The 18,571-nt window shown below is 37.0% G+C and overlaps 1 protein-coding gene across 1 annotated transcript in view; it reads left to right on the top strand.

Moving 5' to 3' along the window:
* col4a6 (collagen, type IV, alpha 6) overlaps positions 1 to 18,571 on the top strand; it is a 116,092-nt gene that overhangs the window by 62,894 nt on the left and 34,627 nt on the right. The window contains exons 5-13 of the mRNA XM_084404330.1: positions 7,216 to 7,350; positions 7,943 to 7,987; positions 8,069 to 8,185; positions 8,446 to 8,505; positions 10,902 to 10,979; positions 11,112 to 11,147; positions 11,430 to 11,471; positions 16,077 to 16,163; positions 16,722 to 16,814. Coding sequence (XP_084260456.1) covers positions 7,216 to 7,350; positions 7,943 to 7,987; positions 8,069 to 8,185; positions 8,446 to 8,505; positions 10,902 to 10,979; positions 11,112 to 11,147; positions 11,430 to 11,471; positions 16,077 to 16,163; positions 16,722 to 16,814 — 693 coding nt within the window. The remainder of the gene's footprint in view (positions 1 to 7,215; positions 7,351 to 7,942; positions 7,988 to 8,068; positions 8,186 to 8,445; positions 8,506 to 10,901; positions 10,980 to 11,111; positions 11,148 to 11,429; positions 11,472 to 16,076; positions 16,164 to 16,721; positions 16,815 to 18,571) is intronic.

Here is an 18,571-nt window from a genome sequence, read left to right on the forward strand (position 1 = left end):
CTGTTATTCTAAGAAAAAAAAGAAAAAATCATTCACAATGAGATTAAAGGAGGTGAGAGGTCATTTTCACAAAGACCCCAACATGACTTTTGGCTCTTGTAACTTTTGACCCTTGGTGTGATGTCTTGACCTTACAGGTTAAAGTTGTTAGAAAATGTCTTGGTTATTAACCACACTTTCTTTGCATGAAACTTCAGCAGTGTCCTTTGGAAATAAGACTGTCCCCTACTGGGGATCAGATGTAAGTACCAGTGCAAAAATGTATGTTTATAAAACACATACAAGGTTGAAACACATCACAGATTATATGTAACTAATAATAATATGACTACATCTGTACATAAGATATAATCATGGCATCTGATGTCAGATGTATAATCTGATATGAGGTTACAGCAATGCATTTTTTTTTTTACCTATATGCTGGTAGATTGCAAAACACTGTTTAGTGTATGCACAGCGCTCTCTCTCCAACTATCGGTTTAATCATTTTTATTCTTTGCCTCCAGCATTGTTATTGCTAGTGCAGCTTTATTTAATAATTTCTGATTCTAATATCAATTTATTAGCCAAAATATTAAATGAAAAAAGTGAGACCATTTTATTTATTTTTTCCAAATAATTTTAAGGTGCCCTGTTTTTATAGATAATTTTTTTTTTTTTTACCCCACAGTAACAGATTAAATTTGAAATATAAGTTCCATGGTCTTTTAGCTGTATGGCAAACTTCTCCATGGTTATACCCAGCTAACAAAAATATGTTCTTAGAATGTTTTGTATTAAGTTATGAAAACATTATTTAAAAAAAACTGGATGTTTTGAACTTTCAGGAAACATTCAGAAATAATGTTTTCATAACATTTTCAATATGATTTTCTTAGTACATAAAAAATGGACGTTTTGAAGGTTTAAAAAAACATTCAGAAATATAATGTTTTCATAATTTAATGGGAATGTTAGCAAAACAATCTAAGAACATATTTTTCCATGAACAATATATAAATAAAGTTTTTGTGTTAGCGATTTGATAACTTTTTTTAAAGACCAGTTAACTTTGAAAGTGTTCCCTGTGAGCTGGGAATCTGCTGAATGTGACTATAAGGCATGAAGATTTTAAGATATTATAAACATTATAACATCATCATTTTCTGTAAAGCTGCTTTGAAACAATTTGTATTGTAAAAATCACTGTACAAAAAAAATTACTTAGACTTATAGAACAACTAACACTGTAAGGAAGTTTCATTAAAATTGCTCTCACAACGTTTTATGCAACATTCCAAAAACATTCAGAAAATATTAATAACATCATAAAGTCATTCTGAGAATGTTGTTCTAAGAACGTTTTCTCTCAATGTTATGAGAATGTTCTTCAAGTAAAAATAACATTGTAAGGACGTTTACACAACTTTTTCTCTCTTCATTACGAGAACATTATGATAACATTATAAAAACATTTAGCAAATAAAATAAGATTACAAGGACGTTCTGAGAATGTTATTCTGAGAATGTTTTCTCTCAATATTATGATAACGTATAGTAACATTATAAGAACGTTCCATAAACATTATATGACCATTTTGTCTTAACATTTACATAACTTTTAAAGAACTTAAGTGGAAGTTATGGGGATGTTCCCTGTTCTGTTATATGCATACAGTATATAGTATGTTTATACAGACATATACAATCTCATCCAATCAGGCACAGTCTTGTTTACAGTCTGCTGCACAATTAGTTGATAGAGAAGCAAAGCAGGTAAATGTTCCAAGAAAGTCTATGAAAGCTTTAAGTAGATATTGAATGATGACGGTCTCACACAAAATCATTAAATTGTTAAATGCCAAACAGTTTATACATTTTGCACGCACACTTAAACACACTGTGACTCATTCATTTATCACATTAGGTTTAGCCTGCAGGTTTAAGTTTTGAACAAGAGAAAGACTGCTGAGTCAGAGTGTGTGTGTTTTCTCTGGTGTCTGCCTGGCACTGCTGCTTCTTTCGCTTCTACATGCGGGGTGGTGCACTCCGAGAAATTTGGTTATCAAGGCTGAATCACTCAGTCCGCACCCTACCCCTTTCTGATGTGTTTCCTAAAGCTGCTTCCATCACCGCTCCCGATGAACACATGGCGCGACAGGTAAAATCAGGCCTGAGCCTCGCTGCCCACGAACAATAGTTCCTACCAAATCCTCAGAGCCAACAGGACTGAGCCGGGGGAATCTGTTGGCTCATGGATTCTGTTGGACGTTCCGACAGGAAGTGAGGTGCTTGCTCACTAGCCAGGCGAGTAAGACTGGTTGGCTTAAAAAGGCAGAATGAGTTCTATTGTGTCCATTGTGAGGAGGCAGATTTGTGCCACAAACGAAGCAGTCTAGTGCGCGCTAATGTGGTTGGAAGTCACTTTTTCCATCTTCGTGTTGTTAATGTCAATGTTTACAAGTTGAAATATGAAGCAGAGTGTGAAGGAGACAGATGAGAGCAGGTCACGGTCTCGTAATGGCTTGTGGGAATGGAGAAGAATGCTATAGTGGTTTGTAAGAAGTTCCACTTGTCTAGTGCATTTCCTTTGGTGTTGGAATGCAGTTCAAATCATCATCAGAACAGTCACTGGTCAGCAGTGGTCGCACCACTTACCTTAAATGAAACAACTAGATTTTTATGTTTTCTGAAGGGCAATGCCAAAGTCACCAATCCATGTCCATTCCTGTTCCTTGAGGGCTGGTTTTCTTCCTTGCCTCAGAGCTAATAGAGCTGCAGTGATGATGTATTTATGTAGGCCAGTGGTCACCAACCTTTTCAAGCCTAAGATCACATCCAAAGTCCAAATGTAAACCAAGATCTACCACTTGCATAAAATTATGAAAAAACAAGGCCACAATGTAGTTCTACTTTGACATTCTTTGTTGCCTGTTAGTCACTAGCAAAATATTTATTTAACTATACAAATAGTATATAACTATACAAACTGTCAACTATAATTCAACATTTGCCTCCGCATCCGAAGATGCACGACTTTCAGCCGAATCTGCCCGAGCAGACGGATATTAGTACATCTCATCACACCGGCACCCAGTTTGCGCGTCTAAATCAGTTGTATGGTCTGGTTTTCAGTCTAAAACAGTTGCGTCAAGTATAAATGCCTCGTCTGTTTGGGGAGGTGCGCGCGCAGTCAGCGGAGGCTCGCGCTGCGGTGCCAGGCGAAAGTAATAAACAAGGCTTAAGTCAGCGGTTGTTTTACAGACATTATAAGTAAACTATAGGCTATTTGATTGGACAGATATACCCCATTCCCTCCGCTAGACACCATTTACTACACACAATAGGCTTACACATGGTGCATTTTAAATTAATAAATAATAAATAATAAAAATATTGTTTGTTTTTTTTCTCTGATTTTGAAAACTCTTCGCGATCGACTTAAAATGCTTCCAAGATCGACTTGTCGACCGCGATCGACGGGTTGGTGACTCCTGATGTAGGCCAACCCGGAACACTGGTTCACCCTGGTTCCCTCGACAAAAACCCAATTTCCATTGGTTTCTGGATTATTGCAGAAAATAAGCTCTGTGACTAACAGAAGTTTATGATTTTTACACTTTTTGTTCATCATCATGATCTTCACATATTAACACAACTTTTAATAATTTTGAAGCCAAAAACAATTGGCAGCCGTAAAAAGCTAACAATAGGCTGTAAGCAAGACTCACAAGATCAAGTTATAATAGTTTGCAAGAGCATGATTATAGACACAATGAGGCTGTGAAAGCAGACTATAGTGTGCAGATGAGTTTTCCTGTTCAGTGTGATAATATTTAATGTCCCAACAACATTTATATTCCCATTCGGCTAATTGTGAGCAACCACCTTTTTCAAGACAAGCAAGCACTACAACAACAGAAAAAAAAGGGGATGTATTTTATGATGTAGGATAAAATGTGAAAATATCTATCCAAAACCTATTAAAAACCTCATTGACTTCAGGACAATGGAAGTGCTAAAATGCTAACTCATTTCCGGGTTTTAGCCTACTAAAATACATCATCCCTGCAGCACTCTATTAAACACACCTGTACCAGCTAATAAAGGTCTTCGGGATTACAAGCAACTTCTAAAGAGACAGTGACGCTACACTTTTCATTCCATTGACTTTCATTCATAGATATGCGAATACATTTGTTTGCTCAGTTTAGCACGACTGCAGCTTAAAGGGATAGTTCACCCAAAAATGAAAATTAGCCCATGATTTACTCACCCTCAAGTCATCCTAGGTGTATATGACATTCTTGTCCTGGCTCTTCCTAGCTTTATAATGGCAGTGAATTGCTGTTTCGGTTTTGAAGTCCATAAAAGTGCATCTATCCATCATAAACAAACTACACACATGGGGTTAATAAAGGCCTTCTGAAGCGAAGCGATGAGTTTGTGTAAGAAAAATATCCATATTTAAAACTTTATAAAGTAAAATAACTACTGTAGCTTCCGGCCAAACGAACATATGGATTGCACGTAAGTCTAAAGCGAAACTTGTGCGACGTACTGCTGATATTTACGCTAACGTAAGTTGCGCTTTGGGCGTAAGTAGACTGCGTATGGCCGTTTGTCCGGAAGCTAGAATTTTACTTTGTAACGTGTTAAATATGGATATTTTTCTTACACAAACTCGTCGCTCCGCTTCAGAAGGCCTTTATTAACCCCACGGAGACTTGAGGAGTTCGTTTATGATGGATAGAGGATAATTCACTGCCATTATAAATCTTGGACATTTTTAAATATCCAATTGTATTCATCTGAAAGCAGAATGTCTTATACACCTAGGATGACTTGAGGGTGAGGAAATAATGGGATAATTTTACTTTTTGGGTGAACTATCCCTTTAAACCGAGACCTAACACCCTCCAAGGAGCAGGATTGGACACACCTGTGCTAGGGTGTTGTGGATGGTTACCAGGGTATTACTGCATGGTTGTAAAGGTGTACTGAATGGTTATTAGCACATTAATATGCAATTGCTAACGTGCTAGAGTGTTTTTGGTGGTAGCTCAATGCAACCAAAAGGGCAGATTCAAAAATTAACCAAGATTCATTTGGTGATTCCAAAAGTTTTAAAAACTGTATGGTCTTGAATAAAAACAACATATATTGGGGGTTATTGATATGATTTGAGTTTATCTTTATTTTATGTTCTTTTTGGCATTTTAATTTAGATTAGAGTTTGATTATTTTAATATATTAATAATTAATTTATATTATTTTAAGTCATCCTGCACTACCCTCAGAACTTTGCTGTGGGCCCAACTACCTATTTAAGAAACATTGCTCTATATTTCCCAAGTCACTACAGTTAGTTCGTTTGCCTGTGCTCCAATGTCTTCCGCTGAAAATATGTGGGCTTTACATAAACTCTTTTCAGCAGACGAATAGCATTCAATGATTGGCGAGAGACTCTATTATATTGCTCAACTGCACATAGATCTTGTTTAATTCTTGGTGGTCTCAAACCAAGACTGCTTGTCTGGTTTAGCCTCAGATAAAATGTTAAGCCTCTGATGGCTTATGTGGGCAAGAAGTGACACATTCCTTCCTTTCCCCTCCATCACTGTTTAGAGGAATAGCTTGAAGGATAAAATGAAACCACATTAAAGTGTTTAAAAAGAAACTTTCTACAAAGCTAGTTGCTTTGAAACATTACACTTTCTATTATCTTGTTCTGTATTTTTCCACACGAATGCTCTATAATTCTCTCCTATGGCTGAAGTTCATTGAAAAAAAACACACACCCTGTAATGGCACATGCGTGCATACACCCCTAAAGGATTGTGCGATTTTTGTGGCTGTTATCCTGTTAAGATGGCATATCCCAGATCTTGTTTTTTTTATATATATTTTTTTTTATATTGTACCATGTGGTGAGTTGCAAAATCTTGATTCTCTCCAGCAACATAAAAAAATAAATAAACATGTTTCTCACACCAGCAGTTGCATTATATTTAGACATTGTGTTTTTAATTTAAGGGTTATTTGAAGTGTTTGCTTTGAAGACATGCAATTTCCTGTGGCCATTTGACAACAAATTTATTGCTAAAGTATAATGTATTTTACACAGAAACATTTACACTCAGCATTCTTCACAGATCTAACATTGCACTAGATTAATCATGCATTGTTGAATATTAAGAGATGCAGGTTAAGAAAATATAGAGGGTTGATGCATACAGTAAGTGAGCTCTCTTTTGTCCTCATCTTCCTTCATGCTATGAAATTACTAGTTTAACTAACAGAGTAAAATCTGGAAACATCAATTAAAGGACTTATGCTCAGCTGTTCAATCACCTAATGGGTCACCAATATACAGCTAGAATAATATATATATATTTTTTTTTTTTTTGCCTTTACGTGACTGGGCAGTGTAGATGAGACAGGAAGGTAAAGGAGGTAGTGAGGAGGCCCGGAATGGGAATATGATACATGACGGAGATATCATTCATATCATGTGAACTAACCACTGTGCCACAGCTCCAATGATCTGAACTAACTCTTTAGATATAAATATCTTTGAAATTGTAGCTTTATCTGATCATATAGAGCAAGCACGGCCATGCATTTGCTCATCTTCAGTTAAAGTCTTGTTTTATGTGTGAATATTTCAGAATGGGGGTCTGATCAAATCTGCACACTTGGGATGTGTACCTGCAGTCACAGCTGGGCTCTTCTCTGGAAGCCCTGTGTGCTGCATTCAGATAAACGTACTCCTTTTCGACTTACTCATTTCTTACTTGCCCTTTTATAAGCAATGCCCTCAATACTTCTGTCAATAAATATTATGTACTCTATGTCGAGAGACCAGCTGCATTGAGTTAAAATGCTGGATTGTGTCGCCACCATTTGGTCAGCAGTGAGTATTACCAGTGGTAATTACAAACAAGTAATTTTATTATATCTTGACATTTAAAATGTGTTCTACTAAAACACACAATAATGAATTTTTTTCTGCCATAAAAAGTCCATGGTTAAGGTAACAACTTGATATAATTGTAGGTTTTTTGTTTATGTGTATTCCCTTATGCACAAACATAATGCTAAATTTTAATGTATTCATCAAGCAGACACTTTTATCCAAAGCGACTTATAAATGTTCAATTCAACATAGTAATTCATTTTAAGGAGGCATCTGTATTTGTAACTGCTACATCCATTTTTATCTCCATCTAGGGGCGACCGGGGGAACTTGGACAAGTGGGCATCGGTGGTCCTGAGGGTTTCATTGGGGGCCCAGGGCCAGTTGGACCCAAAGGAGAAAAGGGCCATGTAGGACGCAAAGGGCCCTCTGGACTAAATGGAGATAAGGTCAGATTACTTTGGTATATGCATATAACAGATATCCGTTTCTGCTTTGCTAAAATACTTACTGGATATTAATTATCAATGTGTAGTGCACATGGTGGTACAAAATAGAGATCTTCTAACTTTACTCTGATTGGTTCAATAAATCAAAAGATATGTTTTTGATTGGCTATGTTGCTCAACACTGCAAAAACGCATTGTAAATAGAAACCTTTGACGCTCTCCAGAGCGCAAACACAGATACGCACTGGATCGCATGCCAAATGTTTCACCAATATGTCATTATTACAGACAAAACTGATCACAGACCAGTAGTTACGGGCAGCTTTTCCCTCTAAAAGCAATCAGAAGCTGCAGCAGACAGGGGAAAGCACTTAAAACTTTGTTGCTTTTGTGCAATAGATGAATAACAATTTATTTGTTTTTAGATATTTTATCTTTAGATATTTCTATTTTGCGGGAGCCCTGCAAATAATTGTATTCTCCCGTAACCCGCACTCACCCATCAAATCTTGTCCCACGCTGCAATAGGGTGCCGAGGGAGTGCTGGTCTCAAAATGCCATTTTTTGTGTCTTTTATTTATTTTTTTGACAGGGCCCAATGGGTGTTCCTGGCTTTTCTGGAAATGATGGTGTTCCTGTGAGTATACAGTTCTTGTCTACCATAATTTCACCTTTCTCTGAAAATGGTTGACTAAGCTGTTTTTACCATGCTGTACAGGGACACCCTGGTCAAGTGGGGCCCCAGGGACCCCCAGGTCTCGACGGCTGTAATGGCACACGAGGTGACCCAGGTGACAGAGTCCGTAATGGAGTTCCTGGTAATCCTGGAGTTCCTGTAAGTTTAAGGGCTTTATGTGCATTTTAGGGTTTGGGAGCTAGCATCAAATATATACCAATATAAATAAAAGTAGCAGTTTCACTTACTAAATGAAGAAACCATCTTATCAAGTGCTAACTGCAGTGTCTATAACAATTTTTGGACTCAAGTTGCATGCTATATATAACAATATATATCTGTATTTTTAATAATATAAAAATATAGATCTATAGTTTTCATATTCACATGTGTTTTTTATTTTATTTACTTGATTATAGGGATACAGTGGTCAAAAAGGTCAAAAAGGAGAACCGTATTATAGAACTATTCCAAGACCAGTAAGTTACAATCATTCTTTATGAAACCCAAGCAAATCACACATGCCAACATTTTATATGTACACACTCATATACACATCCAAATGTGGCATTTACTGACAGCCCTGTTAATAATATGTGTTGTGAGTTAGCTGTAAATCTGGGTGTGGAATGCAGACCTGTCTGGGAAAATCCCCCTGTCATTTTCAACACCTCATGCATCTTTTATATAACCTGGGGGTTTTAAATCTTCTCAGGTGTGTGCAGCGCATGTAAGATGGTTAACACCTTTTTCTGCTGTTTTAATAAAAAGAGGGGCTGAAATGACCATTGATCACTGACATTTGAGAGCTGTGTTAAAAAGAGGTGTAGTTCTCAGATGAATTTACATTATTTACTCACCAACATGTTTAAAGGTACACTATGTATCTTTTGTCCCTCTAGTGGTTAAACTGAATTTTTCTGACTAAGAGTAATTCACGAAGCATTTTAGCCCTAAAAGTAGCACCTAAGCCTGGGACAGCTTAAAAGAAGTCGAGAGGACTCCTAACTCACTAAGACCTGTTCACAAACCGCTTTTTGTGGCATTTCACGTTGCGATGTTTTGAAATGCGTACGCGGCGGCTACAGGAGCTTCCAATCGCGAGGGAACAATTTTGCATTGTAGGCATAATGCAATAACGCCACCAACAACAAGCAAAACTAGGCTACTCATTGCATGTAAACTAATTGTAACGTTTCATTGTGAATCAAATTAAAATGTTCTTCTCTTTGCAAACGTAGGCAGAGGCATATAGTGACAGATTAATTCAATAATGTTGCAAAGATATTGCATCAATCCATATGTTTCATTAGGCTACTAGGCTATTTGTTTTGCCTTACTCTTTATTCATTTAGGCTATTTATTCAGTTATTCATCATCTTCCGTCCTTCGCACTACTTGTGAAGCGCACGCTTTCTGAGACCTGTCACCTGTCACTCATCATCGTAGGGGAGGGGTTTGGAATAATTTCTGCGTTACAATCATCAGCCAATCAAGGTGGTCACTTCAGTCAAGCTCGTGCATGAGTAATGACGTCATCCATAGCAACGAAGACTCACTCTTAGTTTAGGAGTTGTCATTTTTCTTTTCTAAGAGTAGGTCTGAAAGGCGTTGTGAATAACTTTTAAGAGAAAACTCCTAGCTAAAATCTTTTAGTGCGATTTAGGAGTACTCCTAGTGGTAAGATAAAATGCTTTGTGAATACGGCCCCTGTTGAGTAATAAAAGCACCATCTCTGTGTTGCTTTTACATCATTTCAAATATTCTCACCATCTCTAAAAAGCCAAGCCAATGTTAACTCTCGTTTTATTAGGAGCTCTGTCCTGCTCTTTTCTCTATTTACGGATATGTCGAGAGAGACACGCACTGGCGAGTGCTCAATGTACACAATTTCCTGTAAAAACCACCCTGTCAGGTTTAAAATACAAACACTTATAATAAGCGTAGTGAATCATGTTAAGACAAAAACATGTTTTGGAAGAAGTATTGATTATGCATTGACTAATTGTTCATTTTGAAAAAAAAAAAAAAGTTACATAGTGTACCTTTTATTGAATGAGGACTGGAGCTTTCTAGCTTCAAAATAATAATAAAAAAACATAAAACGATCATAAAAGAGACCCTTTTAACTCATGTGTAAAGAGACTATTAATGTTCAGAAAAGATTATCGATCTCTCTGTACTGACACTATTTTCATTCAATATATTGGATGAGAAAACAAAAACTTTTAAAGTCAGTTTAAAATGTATGAACTTTCCAACATTGACAGTTATTGAACTAACCTGAATCAACATTCAATCTGAATTGAGCTGAATAGTGACACCATCACCTTAAGTTGAGCTGCCTTATAGCTGAAACTGATTATAATTTGATCATAATTAATGAACTTTGCTACATTTACACTGTTATTGAGCTGAATTGAATCACCATTGAACTGATTTGAGGTGAATAATGACAGTACCGTCTTCTGTAGAGCAGATTTATAGCTGAGATTATAGTCATTTTAAAATGTCATTTTTTACTGAAAATCTTGACATCTGTTGTAGCTCTTTATGACACGTTTATGAGAAAAGAAGCTATGTCCAATTCATGAGCGATTGAATATTTTCAATCAATCAGTTGATCCAGTTCACAAAGCTGTTTGAATGTTTCATTAATGAAATTTCAGACCAATCCGCTTCTCAAGTTCAACTGAATCATTGATCTGTTTGTAGTAGGTAATGGCATACTAGAGGTGAAGATTATCTGTGAATAGCCTAATGACTTACACTGTTTGTCACACAAACAGATTTCAGAAAACTTTGAATACAGATGTTTTTGACTAAAACCCAATTGTTGCCTTTTTGTAACTACACATTTTTGTAAAATCCTTAGTCATTTCTCACCGACGGCCCTCCAGGTCCAGTGGGATTTTCAGGTCCAATGGGGCCCCAAGGTCCAGAGGGATATCCTGTATGTATTATATCTATCTATCTATCTATCTCTATCTACCTATCTATCTATCTATTGCATATTTTTATTTGTGCACTATCTACCTACCTACCGTATAAAGACTGTAATTTCACCGTTTGCCTCCCTCCACAGGGTCTACCTGGTCCACCTGGTCCTCCTGGACCTGCAGTAAGTTCAGATGTCTAAGGGACATGTTTTATGTTACATGATCCTATCATCTTTAACACTTCATCCTCCTGTCAGACAGTTGGCAGTGTGCAAACATTTATGTACTTTTAAGAACTTGCCTTGGAATTAAAGTAAACAATACAATCATTACATAGTTTTATAGTTGTCAGATATAAATTGTAAGTATCAACACATTTTATTTAGTGAAAGTGACCTCTGACTCCAGAATGGCTAAAATATCCATACATAAAAGTTTGCTGAATGTCTCTGCTTATTCTACAGGGAAGTCGAGGCCAAGGATACAAAGGGGAGCCAGGAGAAAAGGTATGGGTTTCATCAACTTGCCAACAACTAAGCAGTTTTCCCACACACAATTGCTTTTAGTTTTACCCATTAGCATCATTAGGTTCAGGTGTTGTGCTAATTTCATCCAATACTGTCAACATATTTGTTCCATTAACACTTAAGATGCATTTTAGATTTAGATCTCTCTAGAGTCCTGTGTGTTTGTTCATGTTTGTTTGAATGTTTTAATGAAAGCTTTTATGCTGATATGATTGCATGTGTTTGTTGGTGGTTAATTGGCCTAACAACACCATAAACAAACACTTCTCTGAGTGTCTCTGACATTTAAAGACCCCCCGAAAATTGCTTTATGACCACAGTTTTCTGTCTTGTGATGACATATTACCTGCTGAAAGAGATCATATCGAATGGCTCGCGGCCTTGTTATTCAAATGGTAATTTGGGCTTAATTATTTCACAGTCAATAACCATAATTTTGTTCTTGCTGGCTGGTTGCAGGAGAGAGACATTTTCAGATTGGACAGAAGTCTGTGTAGTGCAAGATAATTCATCAATATCTCTTTCTTGGCAAAAAAAGACTGTAAATCTAAATGCTTATATTTGCTAAATGTGAAAATTCGTCAACATTTAGTAGTACACTAGCATATACAGTCGTGCTCAAAAGTTTACATACTCCTTGCAGAATCTGTAAAATGTCATTATTTTAACAAAATAAGAGGGATCATACAAAATGCATGTTATTTTTTTATTTAGTACTATCCTGAACATTATATATTACATAAAAGATGTTTACATACATTCCACAAGACAAAAGAAATAGCTGAATTTATGAAAATGACCCTGTTCAAAAGTTTACATTCCCTTGATACTTAATATTGTGTGTCATTACTATTAAAAAAGGTTCAAACATTCACTGATTCTCCAGAAGGAAACATGATGCATTAAGAGCTTTGCAATTCAGAATTTGAATTGAATTTGAAATTGAATTTGAAGATCAAGGTAAATTGTACATAATTTGTCTTCCGGGAAATATGTAAGTATCTTCCGTTGCTTCTGAATGGCAGTGCTAAATGGAAAAAAAAGTTATATTTAAACAAAATAAGAATAATTTGGACATATTCATCCTGTTCAAAAGTGTTTCCTTCTGGAGCATCAGTGAATGTTTGAACCTAAATTATACAGTAACTGCTGGAAAAGGTTAAAATATGCAAAAGATGCTGGAAAACTGAAGAATTTGCAGGACCTGAATGATTTTTCTGAAGAACATTGGGCAGAGACTCAAGAACAACTATCACAAAAAAAACAAAAAAAAAAACAGCCATGGATCATCCAGGTAATGACACACAGTATTAAGAATCAAGGGTATGTAAACTTTTGAATGGGGTAATTTTTTTTAATTCAGCTGTTTGATTGTTTTTGTCTTGTGGACTATATGTAAACATCTTTAATGTAAAATTTCTTATTCAGGACAGTACTAAATAAAAAATAACATTTTGTTAAAATTATTAAAATGTTCACAGATTCTGCAAGGGGTATGTAAACGTTTGAGCACGACTGTAGATGGCCTGAAAGCTAACAGACATGGACTAAAAGCCCCAAAACGTATCATTTTGATTTCATGGGGTCTTACAATCCATACATTCAAGTACTAAACGTTTTTCCACATATCTTTACAATAAGACACCACTCTGTAACGAGACTGGCACACTCAGAGAATGTTTATAGTGTAACATTCAGTTCAAATATTATTTTAGTCTGCTCGGGAACTGGTTAATAACAAGCTAGCTAAGAAGTTCTTTCTGTCTTTTGGATTGGACATTAAAAGATTATACTGCTTTTGTCTTTTGCACAATAACTCTGCATCACTCTTTCATTCTTATCATCTCCCTCTAGATTTTCTTGTCTTCCCTCTTTTCCAAATAGTTCTGTACTGCCAGCATGCCTATCTTGTTTCATTTATGTTTTAACCCAACTTCAGTATGTTTCTACTCATCTCAACACTCACTACACATAGTAAAAGCCTTTTCCTGCAATATAAAGGAATATATCCCTATGGTATGTTCAATGCGGAAAACACAGTTGAATCTTACTAATAAGCATGGTAACACTACAAAGTTTGGAATGTAATTTCCTTTACTTTTGAATGGCAGTTCACAGATTGCATACGTTAAAGAACAGTACCAGCAGTTTCTTCATGACTTGTAAAGTCAGTGTGAGAGTATTGTCATATTTCACTTGAAATCTCTGAGCTGCTATTCAATTTGCTGTTTTTGAGTGATCTGTTCTGGTGCTGGAATCACCTGCTCCAATCTTCTGTGTGCCTTTGTTTCCTTTGGTTGGGACACTTAACCCACAGAACACGAGAAAACAAGGACCAGTTAGTTCTATATGCAATCAGTTGAAATTGTCAGATAAATCTATGAAATAAAAAAATAAATAAAGGAGTTCACCAAAAATATGCATGCATTTGTAGCAGTAACTATAATAAAAGGAGCCCTTAGTCCTGCTTCTCTCACTTTTCATTTCTGTCATTTTCTATCACTTCATTATCTTGCTTTTCTGTTTATTCTCTGTAAAAATCTTTTTCTTTATCATTCTCTTTGTTTAACTGGTTTTCCAGTAAAAATGTAAATGCAAATAAAGTTAATAAAAATAAAATTATAGTTTTGTGACTTTTAGTTTATGGGCCCTATTTTAACGGTCTGAAACGCAAGTATCAAGCGCGAAACGCAAGTAACTTTGTGGGCGGGTCTTGGGTGCTGTTGCTATTATACCGGCGGGATAAATGACTCTTGCGCCCGACGCAAATCTAAAATGGGTTGGTCTGAAGTAGCTTCATTATTCATAGGTGTGGTTTGGGCGTAACGTGAAATAAACCAATCAGAGCGTCATCTCACATTCCCTTTAAGAGCAGGCGCGCTTGTTCCATGGCGGATTGCTATTATAACGGCTGATTTGCCAGACGCGCCAGGAGCGGTTCACAGCCGAGGAGACCGACGTTCTCGTCAGGGCCGTAAAACACAGAGAAGTGACATTGGGGATGGAGAAACACACCCAAATTAACTTCGGTTAAACAGGCGTATGATAATTTGGGTAAATGTCTAAGCTAGATGTATGCTTTTATAATAAACTGTCTATCTATCTATCTATCGTAATAATGTATGATTTGCCAAAATGAAAACTGCTGCTTCTGTGTAGATGAGAGAAGCAAAGTGTATGCGCGTTGTGCACACGCTACATTGATTATGGCCAAGCATGCGCCCTTAAAATAGCATATGAATATCATGCGCAACGCGCCACTGACTTTAGACTAGGTTTTTCCTGGTCAGTGGCGGAATTGTTTTCTAAACCTGCAAAATAGCATCAGGGAACGTTTGCGCCGGAACACGCCTCCTCTTTGCGCTGAACCGCCCCCGGGAGCGCAAGTGTATTTCTTAGTTTACCGACGTGCGTCTGTGGAGGGAAAAGTCCGCTGTGCGCGGGTGCAAAATAGGAATGATACATGCGTCGGTGTACAAAGTCAATTGCGCTGGGTGCAAGATAGGGCCGTATGTGTGTTAGCTTTGGCACCCTCTATATGCTAGTCTACGCTAAGCATTGAAAGGAAAAATAAAGTTCACATCTAGCAAGTATACACTGCATATTTACAGTCTTTCTCTTTTAGGGAATAATGACCAAAAACACTACAATTTATTTATTTTTGGTTAACTTGAAGCTACAGTCCACCCAAACATGAACATTCTGTCATCATTTACTCACCCAGATATTTTGAAGAATGTTGACAAACCAGTTTTGGTTCCCTTTGACTTCCATTGTATTTTTGTCAAAGGGAACTGAAACTGTTCATTTTCCAACATTCTTCAAAATATCATATGTGTGTTCTGCCGAAGAAAGTCAGTCAATAAGGTTTGGAATGACATGAGAGTGAGTAGATGATGACCGAATGTTCATTTTTGGGTAGACTGTCCCTTTAAATGCTTAAATTCTTGAAGGATTTGTTTAACTGACTACTGACCAGCAAATAGCACATTATGGTTCATTGTTTTGATGTAACTGAAGCCTGTTTTTCAAACACCTCATTGTCACAGACTTCTTGTTTATATATTTATTTTTTCAGCACTTCAAGTTAAGCCATTCTAAGAAAAGAAAAAGAGTCAAATATCTTTTTCTATAGGTCTATCATAATGCGTGCGGTAGAGGGTTAATAGGAAAACAGAAAACTGTTCATCAGCGATTGAAAATGGGGTCTTTGCAAACAAGATCAATTTACTTAGGGAGCAAAATTGCATCAGATGAAGATTTTTCAGAGAAGATAACTATAATTGTTTTAGGCATAAACCTAATTAAATATGTTAAAGCTAAACTAAATGTGCTAATGGGGTGAGAAATATGAACTCAGGATATATATTGTTTTAAGGATGTTGAGACATTTTTACTGGAAAAAAAATAATTTGTTGTTCTCACACTCTTTCAATACCCTTTGCTTTCACAACTTTCTTGAGACTTTTATGCTTTTTCTTTACCTGACCTTGACTCCTTATCTCACACTCTCTCTCTCTCTCTCTCTCTCTCTGATAAAGTCCTGGGCTCTAATGTGTCAAATGTCTGTGTTGTGGATCTCAGGGGGAAGTTGGTCTACCGGGACTCAGGGGCAATCCGGCCGTTCAGTTTAACGCACCAGCAATAAGCACTATCAACAAAGGAGAGAAGGTAACACACAGGGGAGCGGTGATGCCAACCTAGGGAGGGGCAGATCTAGGGTGAGAGGGATGGATGGTGGGGGAGAGAGGAACGTTGGAGGGCACTGAACCACATCAGGGGAAATTGCTCCAAGGAAATTGGTCTGGAACATTCACACAATTACGGGATTGATATTTGTAACCCCCCCACCACCAACACCAATTATAAAAATGTTTTCACAAAGAATACACATCATAGAGACCTTGAAAGTACAAAGGGGGGATGGTTAGTTGCATAATGATTGAATGGGGAGAGATACAGACACATCCATTGTGTTGAGTGTGGTTCATTACCAAAGCTCCTTCATTCTTCCTGTGTCCATTCATCTCCTTCTCACCCTGATCTCCTCGCTGCTCCGGCAGTGGTCACAGTCCACTTAACGTCCTTCTTCAAAACCCCCAAAAACTTCTCACCACATGCCACCTCCTCAAAATGCTCCGCCGCTACCGTCTCCAAACAGCCTCCCCATCACACCTCATCTTGCCCATATAAAAAAAAAAATCTCTCTTCCTTGGTTACCGTATCCAGGGAGATGTGGGCCCGCCCGGTGACCCAGGCCTCCCACTGGTCAATGGAGTGGTGGAGCTTGTTGGCTTTCCAAAAGGAGACAAAGGAACTAAGGTTTGTGAGGAAAATGCAGCTGCGAGGATCTAGAACTAGGATGCTGTCAATCGACGCCGTCCTCCTCAACTTCTTTTTTTACAGTTTCTTTGTCCACTTACTCTATACCTCAGGCCTGCTATCCAGGAGGGTGACGTCCACCTCGTGCTTACTGTATAAATCCCATGCTTCACCCTGTGGTGAACTTTGAGGGTGGTGTTTGTAAATTATTCATATTTGGTGGTGATTTCAGTCACATGTGATAAATGATTTTAAGTCTAATATTTCCAAAAGTGCTTTCTTAAAGGAACACGCCAACTTTTTGGGACTTTAGCTTATTCACCGTATCCCCCAGAATTAGATAAGTCCATACATACCCTTTTCATCTCTGTGCGTGCCGTAACTCTGTCTGACGCACCCACCGCTAGCATAGCTTAGCACAAAGACTGGAGATAAACGGCTCCAGCTAGCATACTGCTCCCAATAAGTGACAAAATAACGCCAACATTTTCCTATTTACATGTTGTGATTCCTTTAAATTATGTGTGCATATTTGCAGTGGCCCTAAGGAGGACACTTCAGCCACACTTATGTATGAATATTACACAAATGAAGAATATCATTATCTAATGAAGATAATGGCCTAGACAATGAAAATCATTTGAAGTGTGGCTCAAGTTTCAAATTAGATATCTGAAACATTGGCTGCGTCCGAAAGCTTAAAAATGCTGCCTTCGATGGATGCATTCCAAGGTAGGAAGGCATCAAGAAACATCCAAATCCAATATTGGCTTCCTGTCTCCTGCGATACCGTCATCTGAGTGGTCTTTGAAAGCACCATAGATATTTTCTTCGCTGCCTTTGAGATCTCACAATCCTATACAGTGTGTTCAGTGACAGTTGAGCTAAAAATAAAGATGGCGTCTGACCAACGTTTTCCACGTTTGCTGTTATTTCTAGCAATAAGTTAATATTGATTCATTAAATATTTGCTTAGTTATAAACTAAAGATCTCTCTATTTTGTTGTAGATCATTATACCGTTATTAGGGTTGGGAATCGAAATCGATTCCAATTCTGGAATCGGATACTAGTTATAAAATTAAAATTTCGATTCCTGACTTTATGTATGACTTTGCAAGCGCGAGAGGACTCGTGCGCTGTTTTCTATGCTGCAGGCTTGTGTAACTATGGATGTAACTATATTGGGCAACTCTTAAAGTGACAGCAGCTGCCGTCTCTATAATAACACTAATCAAACAACAAAAGACAAAGAGAAAATTACCTAACCCTAACCGTTATGCTGCCTCAGAAGTCTGTCTGAAATCACTTCTGTGAGGTACCTTCGTGTGCAAAGTCTGCTGCCTGCTAAGTTATTGCCTGATAAAGCAGCGAGGCAACAATTCTGCTTAAGCTTTTGAACTTACAGCTTTGAACACTGTATATATATATCATTATTATTTTTTTAACAAATTGATGATTTTATTCTGCAAGAATTAATTAAATTGATCAAAAGTGACGGTAAAGACATTTATACTGTTACAACAGATTTGTATTTCAAAATAAATGTTTTTCTTTTGAACTTTCTATTCATCAAAAAATCCAGATTTTTTTGTTTGTTTAATGTTTCCTCAAAATATTCAGCAGCACAACATTGATAATAATAAGAATAACAAGAAATGCAACCCTCATTTTAAATATCGGTATCATTGATATTCCATTAACAGGCAGTCTGCTCTTGTTCAATTTTTTACATTCACAGTACATATTTTCTCATAT

Source organism: Rutilus rutilus (assembly GCF_951802725.1).
Source record: "Rutilus rutilus genome assembly, chromosome: 3".
Classification (NCBI taxonomy): domain Eukaryota; kingdom Metazoa; phylum Chordata; class Actinopteri; order Cypriniformes; family Leuciscidae; genus Rutilus; species Rutilus rutilus.